At 41.9% G+C, this 18,760-nt stretch overlaps 1 protein-coding gene across 1 annotated transcript in view; it reads right to left on the reverse strand.

Moving 5' to 3' along the window:
* HYDIN (HYDIN axonemal central pair apparatus protein) overlaps positions 1-18,760 on the reverse strand; it is a 589,624-nt gene that overhangs the window by 105,564 nt on the left and 465,300 nt on the right. Inside the window, 5 exon segments of the mRNA XM_043981230.1 lie at positions 128-346; positions 3,973-4,605; positions 5,681-5,855; positions 13,635-13,776; positions 17,502-17,685. Of these exon segments, the coding sequence (XP_043837165.1) occupies positions 128-346; positions 3,973-4,605; positions 5,681-5,855; positions 13,635-13,776; positions 17,502-17,685 (1,353 nt within the window).

An 18,760-nucleotide genomic window follows, 5' to 3' on the forward strand; every position in this document is an offset into this window, starting at 1 on the left:
CATCCCCTCCTCCCCTCCTCCATGGAAGGTGCACTGCTTGCCCCAAGCCCAACATCTCCTACCTACAGCTCTACTACGCCATGATCGATTTGAAGTGTAAGAGGAAGGAAAACATCCCACCTTTTACCTTCGTGGTCGGGGTACTGGTAGAAATGTCAGGCTCACTTTCTGTTTCTTTTTTCTCCTCTGATCCGGTGTCCTCACTTGGAGGGACGACAAAAGTGAAGTGTTTGAGAATTTCTGTCATGACCATGGGCACCCTTTTCGCTGGGAATGGGATCATTGAGAACAAAGCAGGAGGGGGAATCGGGAGCTCGACTGCTCCGACATCCAAGACGTCCAGCATCTAAAAGAAAAACCTTTGCGTTGAGACTCAGTTTGTTTGTCCTCTGTACCACGGGGGGCTTTTCTCTGTGCTTCCCTTGTTAGCAGGCAAGAGGCGGGAATGAATTTGTTTCGGTCGAAGGTTGTAGTAAGAGTTATTATAGACAGAAAGAGTATTCCCATGATGGGCTTCTTTTTTTACCATCAAAAATGGTTTTTGTTGTTGTTGTTCTAAAGGAATGACTTTTTTCATTCATTCATTCATTCATTCATTCAACCTTATTAAGACCCTACTATGTGTAAGACATCCTGCTGAGGGAGATAAGGTGAATAAAACTTAATCCTTTTCTTAAGGAGCTTATTATGGTATGCAGGAAAATAAGACATTAAGAGAGACACAAACAAACAGACTCAGAGAGGTCAGAGGATGGAGAAATCATCTTGGCCGGGTGAACAGAATAAAGTTGTGGAGAAGATAGCACTGGGTAGGCCTTAAGACTTTTTCTTTCATTCAAAAACTATGAAACAGATTTCAAGAACCTTTTTCTTATTCTAAAAGTGGTAGAAAATTGAAATGAGAGGAAGCAAAGGGGAATTAGTAACAAGTCAAAGAGGTAATAGCATTGTGTAATTCATATCTTCTTGGCTTTGAAGCCAAGACCCAGGTTTGGGTCTCACCTCTGACATTTATTAGCTATGTGACCCTGGGCAAGTCACTTAACTTCTTAGTGTAGATTGCATCTTTCTGAGTTGTAGAGAAAGGACTGTCCTGCACTGGTAACTAAGGGGAGTGTCCTCACCTGGGAATTCCCTATACTGATAAAATCAAAAGTCCAGTCCCTCTCCCCTAGCAAAGCAGGAAAATAGGAATGAAAAAGCACATCAGTTTTAGGCAAGAAACTCAACTTTTAAAAAGTGAAAATAATGGGAATTTGCTTTTTTTTTTTAGCACTTTTAAAAAAATTTAAGTTTTAAAAGTATTTTATTATTTTCCATTTACATGTAGAGATAGTTTTCAACATTTGTTTTTATAAGATTTCTAGTTTCAAATTTTTCTCCCTCCCTCCCTGCTCCCCAAGACAGCAAGTAATCTGATATAGGTTATATATGTATAATAACATTAAACATATTTATGCATTAGTCATGTTAAAAGAGAAGAATCAGAGCAAAAAGGGAAAACCTCAAAAAAGAAAAATAACAGCACCCAAAACAAAAGAAATAGTATGGTTCAATCTGTATCCATATTCCACAGTTCTTTTTTTTTCTCCTGGATTTGGAGAGCCTTTTCCATAAGTCTTTTGGAACTTTCTTGTACTGTTGTGTTGGTGAGAAGAATCTAATCTATCAAAGTTGATCAACATATAATGTTGATGATACTGTGTACAATGTTCTCCTGGTTCTGCTCATCTCACTCATCACCAGTTCATGCAAGTCCTTCCAGGTTTCTCTGAACTCTACCTGCTCATCATTTCTTACAGCACAATAGAATTCCATTACATCCATATACCATAACTTGTTCAGCCATTCCCCAACTGATGGGCAGCCCCTCAATTTCCAATTCCTTGGCACCACAAACAGAACTGCCATAAATATTTTTGTACAAGTGGGTCCTTTCCCCTTTTTTATGATCTCTTTGGGGAAAAGACCCAAAAGTGGTATTGCTGGGTCAAAGGGTATGCACAGCTTTCTAGCCCTTTAGGCATAAGGGAATTTGCTTTTTTTTACAGCATCTCTGATATCTTTTATCTCAGATTAAAAAAAAAGAGAAAGAGAACTAAGCCAAATTTATAAGACTACAAGTTATTCCCTGGTTGATAAATGATCTAAGGATATGAACAGGCAGTTTTCAGATGAAGAAATGAATGCTATCTATAAGCCATATGAAAAAATGCTCTAAATCACTAATTAGAGAAGTGCAAATTAAAACAATTCCAAGGTATCACCTCACACCTATCATCAGATTGACTAAGATAACAGAAAAGGAAAATATAAGTGTTGGAGGGGAAGTGGGAAAATTGGGAAACTAACACTTTTTTGGTGGAATTATGAACTGATCTAACCATTCTGGAGAATATTTTGGAACTATGTTCAAAAGGCTATAGTATACATCTGTGGATACCCTTTGACCCAGAAATTGTTGTTGTTGTTTGTCCTTTATTTTTGAGGAGGACCATGACGTTGGGGTGATGTCATGACTTGCAGTGAGTTGGATTTAAGTGAGGGAAGGCTGCGCAAAGTCACTAACCTCACTCTCTCCTTCAGAGCCATCTCAGTCCATATATATCAGTACAACTGGCTCCGGATGTTTAAGGCAATTGGGGTTAAGTGACTTGCCCAGGGTCACACAGCTACTAAGTATCTGAGGTGACATTTGAACCCAAGTTCTCTTGACTCCAGAGTGAGTGCTCTATCCACTGCACCACCTACCTGTCCCTACCCAACAATACTACTGTATCCCAAAGAGGGGAAAAACAAAAGTAGAAAGGACCTATTTGTACAAAAATCATTTATAGCAGCTCTTTTTGTGGTGGCAAAGGATTAGAAATTGAGGGGATACCGATCAACTAGGAAATGACTGAACAAGTTGTGGTATGTGATTATGATGGAATACTATTATGCTATAAAAATGGTGAGCAGGATGCTTTCAGAAAAATCTGGGAAGACTTATACAAATTGATGCAAAGCAAAGTAAGCAGAACAAGAATATTGTACACAGACAGCAACATTTTGCAATGATCAGCTAGGATTGACTTAGCTATTCTCAGCAATACAATGATCCAAGAAGGACTTATGGAGATTGTTATCCACTTGATGAGAAAGAACTGATGGAGTTCGACTGCAGATCAAAGCATATGATTTTTCACTTTATTTTTTTGTGTGTGTATGCATGTGCATGTATGCATGCGTGCGTGTGTGTGTGTGTGTGTGTGTGTGTGGTCTGTGTTTTCTTTTACAAGATGACCAATATGGAAAGGTTTCATATGATTGTACATGTATAGCCTGTATCACACTACTTGCTGACTTGGAAGAGGGGAACGAAAGAAGAATCTACATTTTAATGAAGGAATTCTGGAGGCACAATAATGTCTGTTAACCTAAAAGAATAACAACAGACATTTATATAGCACACACACACACACACACACACACACACATATATATATATATATATATACACACATAAGTTTACATCTAGTGGTGGAATTTCTGACAGTGTGGTACGCTAGTGAAAGGGATCTTTTTGCTGCATCTCAAATCACATCACCCAGACTGATGCTACTTTAGCTGCAAGGCTAGGCTTGAACAACATGTACTTGCCCTAAATTCAATGGTTCTTCAGAGTCTACCCAAACTTGGCTTCCTGTAAATCATTATTTTGATTAGTGATGGTCCTTGGGCCAGCTGGGTTTACACCAAAAAGAAAATGATCATGATCATTACTGAAGGTTTAAGGGAACAAATGGATTTCTAGGTAGAGATAAAATAGAGAATGTTCTGGAGAAAGACTGTTGTGGGACAGCTGTGGCTTGAAGCCTATATCTGGATTTGGTAGACCAGTTGGCCATTTTTTGATGATGCCTGCCACAGTGAAATGTCTCCCTATTTTTTTTTTTTTTTGTGCATTTGGGTCATAAGATATATTTTTACCTGTTCTATCCTTGGCAACTTCTCTGTCTCTAGGATTTGCTTCCAGTTAAACTCCTCTGAGACAGTGGGCTGGAAGTCCAAGATCGGCACACCGGAATCCTTTTTCCCTTCATGGTCTTCTTCCTCTCCCTCCCCTCCATCACTCTTGTCTTCCATTGCCTTGAGCTTCTCCAGACGCTCCTTTTCAGCCTTTTCTTTCTCCAGGCGCTCCTTCTCTGCCCGTTCCTTCTCCAGCCTCTCTAACCGCTCCCTTTCACGATCCTTTCGGCCCTTCCGCCCAGAAGGGGCCTGCCTTTGGTCTTCTGGCTCATGTGGGGTATCTTCAGTGCCTGTGTGAGGTACCCAGATGCCCTGTTTCCGATCCCAGTACATCAAGATTTGCTGGATTTCTTTCAGGTTCATCTCATAGGTTTTGAACTTCTGAGCCAGCTGTTTCTCACTATCCCTCAATAAATCCCTCTCACTTTCTATTCGTTCTGACAGGGGCTGCAAGGGAACTTCCCCCAGTTGTTGCCTGCTTCTTTTCCTTCTCTCTTCCTTTCTGTCATCAAAGGGTTGTTGGTCTCTCATTGACACCTTCCTTTCCAGTCCTACTTCTGACCTGACATCTGCTTTGGCATTTGCATTGATACCCTAGAAAAACAAAACACACAGAACATGCTTTAAATCATTTTTGTGATGGCTGATCTGAATGGTGCCAATTCCTGGGGCAGGGAGGAGTTGAAGAGGGGGTCAACAGAATGAACAAGAAGATTGAGTTCGACTTCACAGATGTAAAATATCTCCTTACCCCCACACAGTGCTCTGGAAACCACAGAAGAGTGAGGCTCCAGTGGTCACACACATGGACTTGCCTGCTTTTTCTGGATCACTGGATACTGTTCTCACTCTCCCAAAATTTCCTTATCACTTCCTTTTCCCCAATTTGATTTTTAAAATTCTGACCCATATGCTTGGAATTTATTCTTACCTAGTTTGTATCTGCCTCACTTACTTAGCCTCTAAACCTTGCCCATGCCCTGGCCTCTGACCTCAGCTTCATCCACCCTTAGGACAGACCCCTTTGTCTCTATCAACTGGCACGTGGGCCTTGATTGTCACCCTGTGTGTGCCAGTCTAATCTGGCTACAGCCTGTAGCAAGCTACGAAATGGCATTTTCAGACCGGACTGATACAGTTTCCAAGCTGATATATTCTGTCTCTAAGGATAAACTAACACAACACAGTCTTGTCCTTGAATATATCTATGTTTATTTTATTTTTTTGCGGGGCAATGAGGGTTAAGTTATTTGCCCAGGGTCACACAGCTAGTAAGTGTTAAGTGTCTGGGGCCAGATTTGAACTCAGGTCCTCCTGAATCCAGGGCTGGTGCTTTATCCACTGTGCCACCTAGCTGCCCCTTATATTTATTTTAACAGCTCATATTTATATTGTACTTTAAGGCTTAGAGGGCATTTTCTTCAGAAACGTGTTCTTCCTTTCAGGGAGGCTATATAGAAGAGGAAAGGGAAACTCAGAGAGCTTGATGTGATGTGCCCAAAGTCAAGGATCCAGTGGCCCCATGGCCTGGACTTAAACCAAGGCTTGTCAACTCAATCTGGAAGCCCTTGGCTGGCTGGCTGTCTACTACTTGCTACCATCTGTCCTCTGCCTAGCACTGTCTACCACTTGCCGCTGTCTGTCTGCACTGTTGCTGTCCATCCACTACCTGGATCTGTGACGTCTGTCGTTGGCCAGCAAGTTTCTTTGCTGGGGCCTCTTCCTTGATGGGTTCTCGCTGCTTTCTTTTGTTTTTCTTTTTCATCTCTTCCTCCTCCCGTTGCCGTTCAAGTTCCTGCTGTATTCTCTTTTCCTGGAGCTCCCGAGCTAATTTCTCTTGTTTCCTGGGGAGAGGGACGTTTAATTATGAATAAATATTCTTATTCATATAAGGCTTTCCAAAATGCTTTCCTGAGGTAAGCTGAGCAATTGGTTGGTGTGCACATTTTACAGATGGGGAAATACACTTCAATGGGTTGTCTCATCCACAGTCATATAGCTAAGACAGGGCAGAACCAGGATAGAAATGACAAGGTCTGCATAGCATGCCACACTGCCTTTCAATCCAGTATCTCTAGTTGCTTTTCTTTTCTTTTTAAAAATCTTATCTCTAGTTTATTTCCCATGCTCATTCATCCAGAATGTTCTGGTCATAGTGGGGACAGAGACCTAGATTAATGGAAACCCTAATTATCAGTAGATATCTTTGCCAGCTCTCAGTAGGAAGGAAGGAAGGAAGGAAGGAAGGAAGGAAGGAAGGAAGGAAGGAAGGAAGGAAGGAAGGAAGGAAGGAAGGAAGGAAAGAAGGAAGGAAAGAAGGAAGGAAAGGGAGAAGGAAATAAGCATTTATAAGTGCCTACTATGTGCCAAGCACATATTATCTCTTCTGATCCTCAGGATAATCCTGAGAGGCTGGTGCTATAACTATTTCCATTTTCTAGTTGAGGAAACTGAACCACCAAGTGGTTAAGAGACTTGGCCCTGGTGACATAGCCAGTGAATGCCTGGAGACAAATATGAATCTGACTCTAGGCCCAAAGCTTTCTCCTGTACCACCTTGCTGCTTCTAATAGCAGTAAATAGATTTCACTTAACCAGAATGCAACTAAGAGAAAATGTAATGAACTGGATTTTTTCTTTCTGTGTTTTTATGTTAGGAGCAAAAGGTAAGTGACAACATTTTATGAAAGATAGAGACAAATGGAGGAGAGTGCCAAGGATTGTGGGAGGTGTGGAGAACATGATCTTAGAGGATGGGGCATTTTTAACCTGAAGAAGAGAAGTCTTGGAGGAGGGAGGGTGAGCTTGGTAGGTTTTTTTTTTTCTAGTTTCTTAAGGGCTGCTACATAGACAAGGGAAGAGATTCTAACAGAACCATACAAAAGGAGGGCAGGCTCACTCAAGAGGCAATCAATCAACAAGCCTGCTGGAGAAGTTGGACGGTGATTTCTTGAAATAGATGAAAATCAAACCAACCATGTAGCCCACGGGGCCAACCATGGGTAGGGGCACTTAAGCTCTCCAGATTTCCTAGGTGTCTCTCTACTAAAACAAAGCAACCCATAAGTTCCCAACTTGACTTTCTAAGAATTTTGTCTTTCAATAACATCGAAGAAGTTACACAAGATACAGTGAACTCTAATTATGAATGTCTCTATCCAAGTGCATCTAAGACACTCAAATTCTACTGTTAGCCCAGAAAAAAGTGAGAGATGTCATCACTATGTTCATTTCTGTATAGATGTCAGTAAAAGGCTGTGTTCTGTACACAAAATTCTCTAGTACCACTGACTCTCAGGGGAGGAGAGAGGAGAAGGTGGGGGTCCCATGAGAAAGAGAGGTGGTGGAGGGATGCTGGAAGGAGCAGCAGCATTTTTTGATTCAAGGCACTTGATGCCCCAACTGCCAACTCAGCTCTTATCCCTTTTCTACACTTCCAACATGTTACGAGATGCTTACCCTGGAGACCTTCTGTGTCCGATTACACACAACTGACTTTAGAACTTAACTCCCCTCTGGTACTCCCAACCCCCACCCTTCAAGGTGCCACTTATCACTGTGACCATCAGTTGGCTGGCAAATTAAATATGGTTAGAGTTTGGGAGATATCACATGGAGAGAACAGAATTCTAGAAGAGTACTTCAGGAGGGGGGAATCCTAAGGGATCCCACGGTTTTCCCATTGGTAAAATAAGGGGGTTGGTTGAGGTTTCTTCTTGCTCTAAATCTGAGACCTGAAAAAGCCCAACCTCCCCACCCCTTGAAAATCTGAAAGACAAAGATTGAGGATCTCACTTGCTTAAGAATGGCTTACTAGCTGTGTGACCCTGGGCAAGTCACTTGACCTTTGTTGACCTGACCAAAAAAAAAAAAAGGAAAAAAAAAAGAATGGAAAGCAGAAGAATCCTATGTCTGGGAAACAAGTTGATATCTGGGATTTATATTAACTTTAAAAGGATGTCCTGTTACCACTAAAGATTAAATTCAATCTGTTATAGTTTCTACATATATACAATGAAAACCGATACCCAGAACATTACAAGAAACCCAGGCATTACAAGAAACGTTTTACTAGAGAGGGTCCATTATGGTTAGCAATCTGTATTTTCTAAGGAAGAAATGTAAACACATAGACATAACCAACAATTTTCGTGCTTGTGGCAAGCAGCAAGAAAAATCATCATTATTTTAAATCATTAGGTGAAAATTATAAGAAGTAATTAAGAGCAATTCAGTTGTGATGTGGGGGCATATTAGTTACTACGGTGGCTTACAGGTAAATGTTTAGAAACATTATAGAGCTTCCTATTTTAACTTTTTTTTTTTTTTGCAGGGCAATGGGGGTTAAAGTGACTTGCCCGAGGTCACACAGCTAGTGAGTGTCAAGGGTCTGAGCCTGGATTTGAACTCAGGTCCTCCTGAATCCAGGGCTAGTACTTTATCCACTGTACCACCTAGCTGCCCCACTTCCTATTTTAACTAATCCTTCTTGCTATATTCTGTTGTTGTTATTGTTGTTGGTACCCTGGTATAAAAAGTCCTGATTTCTTATGCCAGTTATGGTTCTACAAAGATGTTAGAAGTTTCTAGCAAGGGTCAAGATTAGGGGTTTCTGGTAAATTCTTATATGATCATCAAAATCCTGCAATCAATTAATCATAACCTATTGACAAATAGTGCAGTTAATGGAGGTTGCACTACTTTCTTTTTTTCCCTCAGAGCAGTTAGAATGTCCACAAAAGGGGGGGGGGCAGCTAAGTGGTGCAATGGATAGAGCACCAGCCCTGGATTCAGGAGGACCTGAGTTCAAATGTGGCCTCAGACACTTGACACTCACTAGCTGTGTGACCCTGGGCAAGTCACTTAACCCTCATTACCCTGCAAAAAAATAAAAATAAAAAAAAAGAATATCCACAAAAGTATAAGTATTTTAAAAATAGTCCCACTTAGAAATTAACATAGGTCAGATAAATTGAGTTTTTCTATCAATCTATGCAGCTTTATATTTTCTTGTTTGTGGATCTTTCTGCTGCATTTGTTTATTGCTTATTTAATATCCCTAAGAAATGAATATTAAAATTTCCTGCTATTAGTGTGTTACCTTTTTTGTTTTTGTTTTTTTGCAGGGCAATGGGGGTTAAGTGACTTGCCCAGGGTCACACAGCTAGTAAGTGTCAAGTGTCTGAAGCTGGATTTGAACTCAGGTCCTCCTGAATCCATGACCAGTGCTTTATCCACTGTGCCACCTAGTTGCCTCCTATTAGTGTGTTATCTTTCACCTTATTTTTCTTTTTGGAACCTAGATGACATGCTACTTGATGTGTATGTTTATTATGTGTATGTTCATTTTCAGTGGTACCTTTTAATGTGATATAATATAGTATACATTAAATGACATGTAGTATATTATATAACATAGTATATAGAATTATATATGAAATGTAACATAATATATTATATAGTAATATAATATATAATATAATGTGTCCTTGTTCTAACAGCCTCAATTTTTATTGTTGCCTTATCTTATATCATGACTGTGACTCCTACTCTTGTAGAGTTGCCTGAAACATAGTAGTTTTTGTTCCACCCCCTCCTTTTCAATCTATAGGTGTCTATTTTTTAAAACATGCTTCTTATCTGTAGCAAATTATTAGCTTCCGAATCCATACAGACCCTCCTAAGTTTTGGAGGTATAAGGAAGAGGTGTATCCAATTCAACTAAATCAATATTTCCTAAGTATCTAAGATTTCTCCATAGTGGAGGGCTCCCAGGAGTGGGAACTGGCAGAAATCTCAGAAAGAATCTATTCTGGTTCCCTTGTTTGGCAGGGAAGAAAACTGGCTCCAGAGGTCACTTTTCTTTCTCAAGGTCACCAGGTAGCAAATAGCAGAGCCTGGATTTGAAACCAGGTGCTCTGATTTTCTACTTCTAGAGGCTCAGGTTGTATAGCAGAAAAGGCTGGAGAAGGGTCTGTGCAGGCTTTGGACTCATGAAGGAGGCCAGAGATTGAATTTGGGGAGAATGAGTTTGGAAGGATCATGTGAGCTAAAGGAGAAGAAAAAGAGAAGGGGTCAGTCTGAAGGAGAAGAGGAAAATAAACAAGATGCCAGGCTTGGAGCTGAAAGGGAGGCCTTCAAGCCCACCCCCTTCTTTTCACAGATGAAGAAACTGAGGCTCAGAAAGGATAATGACTCACCCAGGGTCATAACTTTTAGTAAGTGTCTGAGGCATGATTTCATGGGTGCAAGGCACTTGGGATGGGGAGCAAACTGGCACCTCCTACTCCTCAATTCTTAGTCTCAGAGAGGCATCTGGGGGTACTGAGAAGGTGAGGATGTAAAGAGTGATTAGGGTGCTAATGAGGAAAACCGAGATCACCCTCCTTGCCCTGAGAACATGAAAGACAAAGACTGAGGCTCTCATTTGCTTAAGAATGCAAAGCAGGGAGAAAGTACAATGATGTTCATGGAATATGTGATATCTGTATTTCTGCCACACTCTAGTCTATCTAGGGGCAGCTAGCTGGCACAGTGTGTAGAGTGCTGGGGCCAGACTCAGGAAGCTCTGAGTTCAAATTCAGCCCCAGACACTTACTAGGTATGTGACCTTGGGCAAGTCAGTTGTAAAATGGGGATAACAACAGCACCCACCTCTTAGACCTGCTGTGAGGATCAAGTGAGATAATATTTGTAAGGCACTTAGTGTGTCTGGCACATAGCAGGTGTTTGAAAAAATATCCCTTTTTCCTATATTTATAGTACAGACTGGTCTTCCTGTTAGAACATAAGGTGAAGGAAATTAAGAATGCCTCTCCCTTTTCTAGTTTATGGAGGACAATGAAGTGTTCCCCCCAAAATCAAAACAACAACCTCCCCAAAGGAAACCGAGCCAAATAAAGGAGGGGCTTCCCTATAGAAATGAAGGAGAAGATGTAGAGAGGAAATGACCTATATCAAGAGCCCTGAGAGGACAAGAACATTACACGGAAGAAGGGAAGGAGGAGAAAGATGCCCAGAGCTAAAAAACAAATCTGAAGCTCTCTCACGGTCGATGGAAGGAGGCAGGGGGAGTAGCTGCTCCTCCTCCAAGGAATGATAAAGTCCACTCACAGGTGCAGTTAGATGTGGGATCACCCAATACTAGGCAAAGGAAGAGGGTGCTGTGGCCAGAGGATGCTGCTGAGGGGTAACTGAAGCAACCTTGGGGGATGGGGTGGGGCTGGGTTCAGGAGAGAACAGAGAATATATCCCCATACTTGTTAACCATCCAAATAAACACTGATCACTTTTAGTGATTTATGTGGGAACAAATGTTCTTCCCAGAAGGAGCCTAGAAAACATGGCTGAATGTTTAAGGATTCTTGGGTGAGAAACTGAAGACCACAGAACCCAGATAGTATTTGTTTTTGGGTGGGGCAATGAGGGTTAAGTGACTTGCCCAGGGTCACACAGCTAGTAAGTGTCAAGTGTCTAAGGCCACATTTGAACTCAGGTCCTCCTGAATCCAGGGCTGCTGCTTTATCCACTGTGCCACCTAGCTGCCCTCACCTAGGTGGTATTTTAATGACTGCTGCCCATTGAAGGCAAAGGATGCATAAAAGAATGCAAATCTGCAGCTCTTTGTGTTGCGGCAATGAATTGGAAATTGAGGGGATGGCCACCAACTGGGGAATGGCTGAAGAAGCTGTGGTATATGATAGAATACTATTGTGCTATAAGAAATGATGAGCTAGGGGCAGCTAGGTGGCGCAGTGGATAGAGCACCGGCCCTGGAGTCAGGAGGACCTGAGTTCAAATCTGGCCTCGGACACTTAACACTTACTAGCTGTGTGACCCTGGGCAAGTCACTTAACCCCAATTGCCTCACTAAAAAAAAAAAAAAAAAGAAATGATGAGCTGGCAGATTTCAGAAAAACCTGGAAAGACTTATATGAACTGATGGAGGGTGAAGTGAGTAGAACCAGGAGAATATCGTACACAGTAACAGCAAGACTGTATGATGATCACCTGTGAATGACTTAGCTATAGTCAGCAATACAATGATCCAGGACAATTCCAAAAGACTTGTGATAAAAAATGCTTCCACCTCCAGAAAAAGAACTGATAGAGTCTGAATACAGATCGAAGCATACTCTTTCATTTTCTTTATTTTTTCATGGTTTTTTTTTTTTTGGTCTGTGTTTTCCTTCACAACATGAAAAATGTGGAAATATGTTTTAAATTATTGCACATGTATAACTTATATTAGATTGTTTACTGTCTCTGGGAGAGGGGAATGGAGGGAAGGAGGCAGAGAATTTGGAACTCAAAATTTAAAATGTTAAAAATGGTTTCTACGTGTAATTTGGAAAAAATAAAATTCAAAAAAGAAATATATTTGGCTGATATCTTGTAAATCTAATCAAAAGGGTTTTAAACTGTGAAAGGGAAGGCAGAGGGATGGGAAAGGTATTGGTATGATGTCACAAGAAGTCACCAAAACATACCCAAACACCCAAGTTACAAAATCCAAGAAAGGAGCCAGTATAAAACCCATGATCCCAAATGAACAAAATATAGACAAGATGAATGTGAGACAGAGGGTCATAGTGGTTAGAGCACCGAATCAGGAAGCCCTGGGTTAGAATCTCCTGTCTGATTGATCCAGCCCCTCCACTCGTCCAGGACCTGAAGTCGCAGATCAGGTGCCAACCAATGAAGAGCAGGAATTTTCTCTATATTTCCTCTTCCTCAGCTTATCACGAGACCTACTATCTTCCCCAGAATATACTGGGGTCCTGAGGGGATGGCTGGTCAGGCGAGGCTAGGAATCTGGTATAGAGACTACTCTATGCTTCTCAAGGTTTGGACAGTGAGCAGCTGGAAAGAGTGCTGGACCTGGAGTCAGGAATCTGAACTCTGGACCTGAGTTAGAGTTCTACCTCAGATACTTATTGTATGACCATCATAGGATAAGCAACTCAGCCACTCTCTCCTTCTGTTTCCTCAACTGTGAACTGGATATAAATACTAGTACCTGCCTCCCAGAGTTGAGAGGATCAAATGAGATAATATTAGTAAAGCCTTTAAAGCTCTCTACCAGTTCTAGCTATTAGCTATTACTCCACCCTGCTGCAATTGGCCAGGGAAGAAGAACGGGGCGCTACTTAGTGAGAGACATATTGAGACCCAGCATAATGCTTGGCATGCAGTAAGCACTTAATAAATGTTCTTTCTTCTGTTCATTCATGACCCAGACTCCATTGGCAACCCTGGCTTTGGGGGAGGGGGCTCCCCTTCACCAGCTCTGTATTAAGGCTACAGGGCCGGCTTTGGGGTTCACGTTTCTTCTGTCCTTTCTCCTTGCCTGCTCTTGCACAAAGGCTGTGGGTCCTTCTGCCCTTGTACCCATTCTTGCTGCTGGCTGCTGGGAGGGCATAGTGTAAAGTTGAAGGATGCAGGAAGAGAAAGGAGGAGAGGGATGGAGCAGGGGGTCAGAGTGGTCCTTAGAATCTTAGATGAACTGGGAAGCAGCAGAGTGTCATTGCAGAGGCAGAGCCTTAGGTATATATACGCTATGTTCCCCCCATCCCCTTCTGGGCTGCTCTTGGCCTGGCTTCGTTATCTCAAGAGTCACAGACCTTTTCTTTCGTTCTCGAATGGCTTGCAGAACTTCCAAGTCAAACACCATTTTCTCTTCCTCCGTTAGGGCATCATAGTCCTCCTCGTCCATCTTTTGCAGACGAGCCTTCTCCCTGGCAATAACTTCCTGGCGTTCCTGCTCTGTTGAAGGAAAGAGGAAACCGGTGAACCCCAGGGAAAGGCTGGTTGATGGCTTGGGGTCTCTTGGCTCAGGCCGGGGGAAGGATACACTGACTGGCAGATGGCATGGCTGTGAAGAGCTTTAATCTTGGTCCAAGTTGCATGAATTCTAGACTCAGGCCTCCCTCCCCTTTCTCCCTCTCTCCTTTGCCTGCCCCTTCTCCTCTTTAGAAACTGCAGTGACCCCATGGATTCAACCAAAACGGTCAAACTAAAGAACGAGGTCTGTTGGCTGAACATTGGCGATTTCTCTCCTGTAGCCCCAGGCATCTTTAGTCACTTAGGCTCAGGTCTGAAGAATGGATGACATACAAAAGAGGTGAAATATCGGAGAGCCCAGACACAAACATCCCAGCCCCCCAGGTCCCAACACGGGGTTCTTCCTGCTACACCAAGCTGTGTTCTGTACGTTTTCTGAAAAAATCCCATGTTTTTCCATTTCTGCATTTTTGCCAATGCTGCTGTCTCTGGCTACAGAAATCCCACAATCTCTCAAGGTTCAGTTTAAATGCCATCTCTTCCATGGAGCCTTTTCGGGTTGACCAACTCTCCCCCAGAGGAAAATGAGCTCTCTTTCTGAAGTTCCATAGCACCCTGTACTTTTCATAGAATCATTGGAACTAGATCTAAAATGGTGGTTGTCAGACCCCCCCTCATTTGAGAGATGAGGAAATTGAGGCCCAAAGAAATTAAGTTACGGTCTGGCAGAAATTAGATTTAGACCAATATCTCATACCACATACCACAATAAGCTCCAATATGTCACACAAACTAGATATAAAGAGCCACATCATAAATAAATCAGAGAAAGGGGCAGCTAGGTGGCGCAGTGGATAAAGCACCAGTCCTGGATTCAGGAGGACCTGACTTCAAGTCTGGCCTCAGACACTTGACAATTACTAGCTGTGTGACCCTGGGCAAGTCACTTAACTCTCATTGCCCCGCAAAAAATCAATCAATCAATCGGAGGAGCAAAGAAGAAAATGCCATTTACAGCTATGGATAAGGGAAGAGATCATGGGATAAAGAGGCTCATGGGAGGTAAAATGGACAATTTTGATTACATTAAAATCAAAAGTCAGTGCAGTTAGAATAAGAAGGCAAACAGTTTACTGGGGAAAATCTTTGAGTAAATTTCTCATATCTGATGTCCAATACATATAGTTGATTTAAACACATATAAACAGCAAGATGACACAGTGGAGAGGGCATAGTATTTGGAATCAAGAGAGCTGGAATTAGAACCCTGCCTCAGATATGGACTGACTGTGTGACCCTAGGCAAGTCACTTAACCTCCGTTTGCCTCAGCTTCTTCTTCTGTAAAATGGGGATAATAATAGCACCTCCTTCCCAGGGTTGTTTGTAGGATCAAATGAGGTAATATTTATAAAGTGTTATATAAGTGTTAGCTATTATTATTATCTATGAATAAGAGCTATTCCTCAGTAGATAAATGGTCAAAGAATATGAACAAGAAGTTCTCAAAAGAAGAAATGCAAACTATCACAACTATATGAAAAATGTTCCAAATCATTACTAAGGAAATTCAGATTAAAGTACCTTTGAGGTGCTAACTCACACATCTGACTGGCAAAGATGACATCAAGCAGGGAATGACTAAACAAACTATAGTGTGTGATTATTAGTCTTCCTTTCCTCCTCATTTTTCTATTACCATAATGAAGATCACTCAGTCATCTAAGATTTGCAACCTAGAGTGTGTCATCCTTGACTCCTCACTCCCTTATCCCTCACAACCATTCTGTTCTCTCCTCTGACATTGTCAGCCCTCTGGTTCAGGCCTTCATCACCTCACACCCAGATTAGTGCAATAGCCTGACAGAGGGTCTGCCTGCCTCCAGTCTCTCCCCACTCCAGTTTGTCTTCTACTCAGATGGCAAAGTGATCTTCCCAAAGTACAGGTCTGACCATCCCACCCCTTATTCAATAAACTCCAGTGGCTACCATCTCTAGGTATGAATGGAATATGAAGTGGAAAATGAATGAAATAGACAATATGAATGAAAAGTGAAATATACAAACACCCCCCAAAACAACAGAAAATAACACCCCTGTCTTTGTTTATATATGTATACGTGAGTATGTGTGCATGTGTGTGTGTGCATGGATATAGGTATACTGGGGATTCCTGGCTTCTTATGAAGGCCCCTTTTTCTAATAAGGAAAGGAAAATGTTCATGACTATTGATATCTATCAACTGCATAATAATACTAAGGAAAATTTGAAATAAAAATCAAATTACTGGAGTGACTTTGTCCAAGGTTGTATGGGTAGTAAATGATAGAACCTGGATTCAAACCTAATTTCCTTTGTCTCAGAGTCCCAGAAGGTAAGAATTGGGGGCCATCTATTCCAATCAATACCTAACAAAGAATCCCCATGAAAATCTACTCAATGAGTGGTCCTCCAAGATCTGCTTGAAAACTCCCAGTGAGGTCTGACCCACCACCTCCTACAGTGGCCCATTCTGCTGAAAATTTTTAATCAATATCTTCTGCTTTTATGTCACTTTCATTTCTTGATGTATCCCTTCCCCCACTCACCACCCAGAGAGTGGCTCTTTTAATAAAGAATGGAAAGGGGCAGCTAGGTGGCACAGTAGATAGAGCACCGGCCCTGGAGTCAGGAGGACCTGAGTTCAAATCCAGCCTCAGACACTTAACACTTACTAGCTGTGTGACCCTGGGCAAGTCACTTAACTCCAATTGCCTCACTAAAAAAAAATAAAGAAAGAATGGAAAAGGAGAGAAAAAAAGCAGTTCAATAAAACTGACCAACACATCAACTGAGGCCAATAGTGTGCATACTGTTCCATACCCTCAGTCCCCCACCTCTGCAGAGAGGGGAGGGAGGGACGGAGGGAGGTACATTCTCATTTATCTTCTTCAGGACCAAGCCTGGTTATCATAATCATAGTGTTTAACTTCAGTTTTTAAAGTTTGCTGTTTCCATTGTTGTTTTTTTTGTGTGTTATTTCACTTTGTCCAAGTTCATTTAAGGTTTTCCATGGTTCCTATAGCACATTCATATTCCATCCCATTCACATACCACAGTTTACCTAGCCATTTTAGTGGGGATTCCTCTTGAGTTTAAATTGGACTACATGGCCTCTAAGATCCCTCCCAATTCTCAAATTTTGTGATCCTGCGATTTCTGTCCTGAGTAATCTCTACGATAATAACAAGAGTTAGCCTTAATATGGTACCTACTATGTTCTGCATCCTGTGCTAAGTACTTTATAGATTTTATCTCATTTGATCTTTACAATAATCCTGGGAGGAAGGTGCAATGATTATCTCCATTTTACACTTGGGGAAACCAAGGCAAAGAGAGGCTTAAGTGCCTACAACCAGCCCTGGCATGAGCCTGGGGGCCATTCTGTCTTTTTCTCTTGAGGATTTAGCCCTAATTACTCTCTATGTGGAGTATAATTCCTTTGTGTGGAGGTTAGGAACATTGAAGGGAGAGACAGACAGACAGAAAGAGATAGAAACACAGAAAGACACAGAGAGATGCACAGAGAGAGACAGAGATGGAGAGAGACAGACAGACAGACAGAGACAGAGAGCACACACAACCCACCATTTTGTCAGGCTTTTGTAGCTTAGACTATCTTTTCTGGCTTGAAAATTCCTTGATTTTTTTTCCATTCTGAATTCTTACCTATCTTTTCCACTTTGGCTTTCTCCCGAGCCTTCATGATACTGTAATCCTGAGCCACATTGATAAAATATATGTGCTCCCGGTTGTTGATGGCTCTGAGCAGGCACTGGAGGGCACAAGCTGTATTCCTGGCAAAGACAGTTTCTAGTCCATCAAATATTACCCCTCGATAGCAGTCACTGAGCTGAAATAAAGAGGCCAAGAGAGAGGCAAGTTCATTGTTAAACAATTTGACAGGCATTTATCATGGACCTACTAGGTGCCAGTAACTGTGCTAGGTTCTGGGAACACCAGAAGAAAAATGCAAATGATTCCTGTCCTGAGTGACTCTTAAGGTCCCTCTATTGAGGAGAGACAACAGGCACCCTGATAACCAGATACGAGAAACATAGAAAGTACACCTATGAAGTCATGGTTGGAGGATGGGAGAAATACTAACACTGGGGGGAATCAGGAAAGACTGCTGGGTGTCATAGTGGATAGAGCAATGGCTAGGCGCATAGTAGGTGCTTCACAAATGCTTTTTCCCTTATTTGGGAAGTGGAGTTGAACCTGAACCTGGAAGACACCTTTCTGAGATACCTTTTTAGCCACTTTGAGTGACCGGGAGCACCTTAGAAGATGGTGATACAAGGCAGGATTCAGGGAAAGGTTTTTGCCATTGGAACCCCTCTTTGCTCTAATAAAACTTTTGCCATATTGTGAATCGGGTTCTTGAAAAGGGTGAGTCTCAGTGTCTGGGGGCACTATGCATATACTTCCCAGATTCCTTGGATGGGAGCTACAAGACAAGACTAGGACCATACTCCAGAGTGCCCTCCCCTCCAGCTCTTTGTGTCATGAGATAAAGGTTATACTTCTTTTGTGGTTCACCTGAAAGACAGAAACCTAACCTGGCCACCAGGTCAGGTTTCAAATCCTGCCTCCAGCATGGACTGACTGTGGGACCTTGGCCATTCACTTAACTCTTGCTGCTTTCAGCACTGGTCTCTAAGACTATGCATTTAAAAAAATATATTAAAAAATTCTGAGCCGAATACCGAATAAAATTAGCCTTTTCATATACAAAGTAGAACAAAAAAGAGGATCATACATGAAACTACAAATTTGTTGCATCTATAGATTACTTTCCCTTGTAAGTGTGAGAAAATTATTAATAATGGGGTGTTTAGGGACTTAGAGAGCCCCCCCACACACACACACATACACACAAGAACTCTGGCTGGTTTTGCAGGGCCAGCCCAGAGTCAGGAAAATTG

Source organism: Dromiciops gliroides, chromosome 2, assembly GCF_019393635.1.
Source record: "Dromiciops gliroides isolate mDroGli1 chromosome 2, mDroGli1.pri, whole genome shotgun sequence".
Taxonomy (NCBI): domain Eukaryota; kingdom Metazoa; phylum Chordata; class Mammalia; order Microbiotheria; family Microbiotheriidae; genus Dromiciops; species Dromiciops gliroides.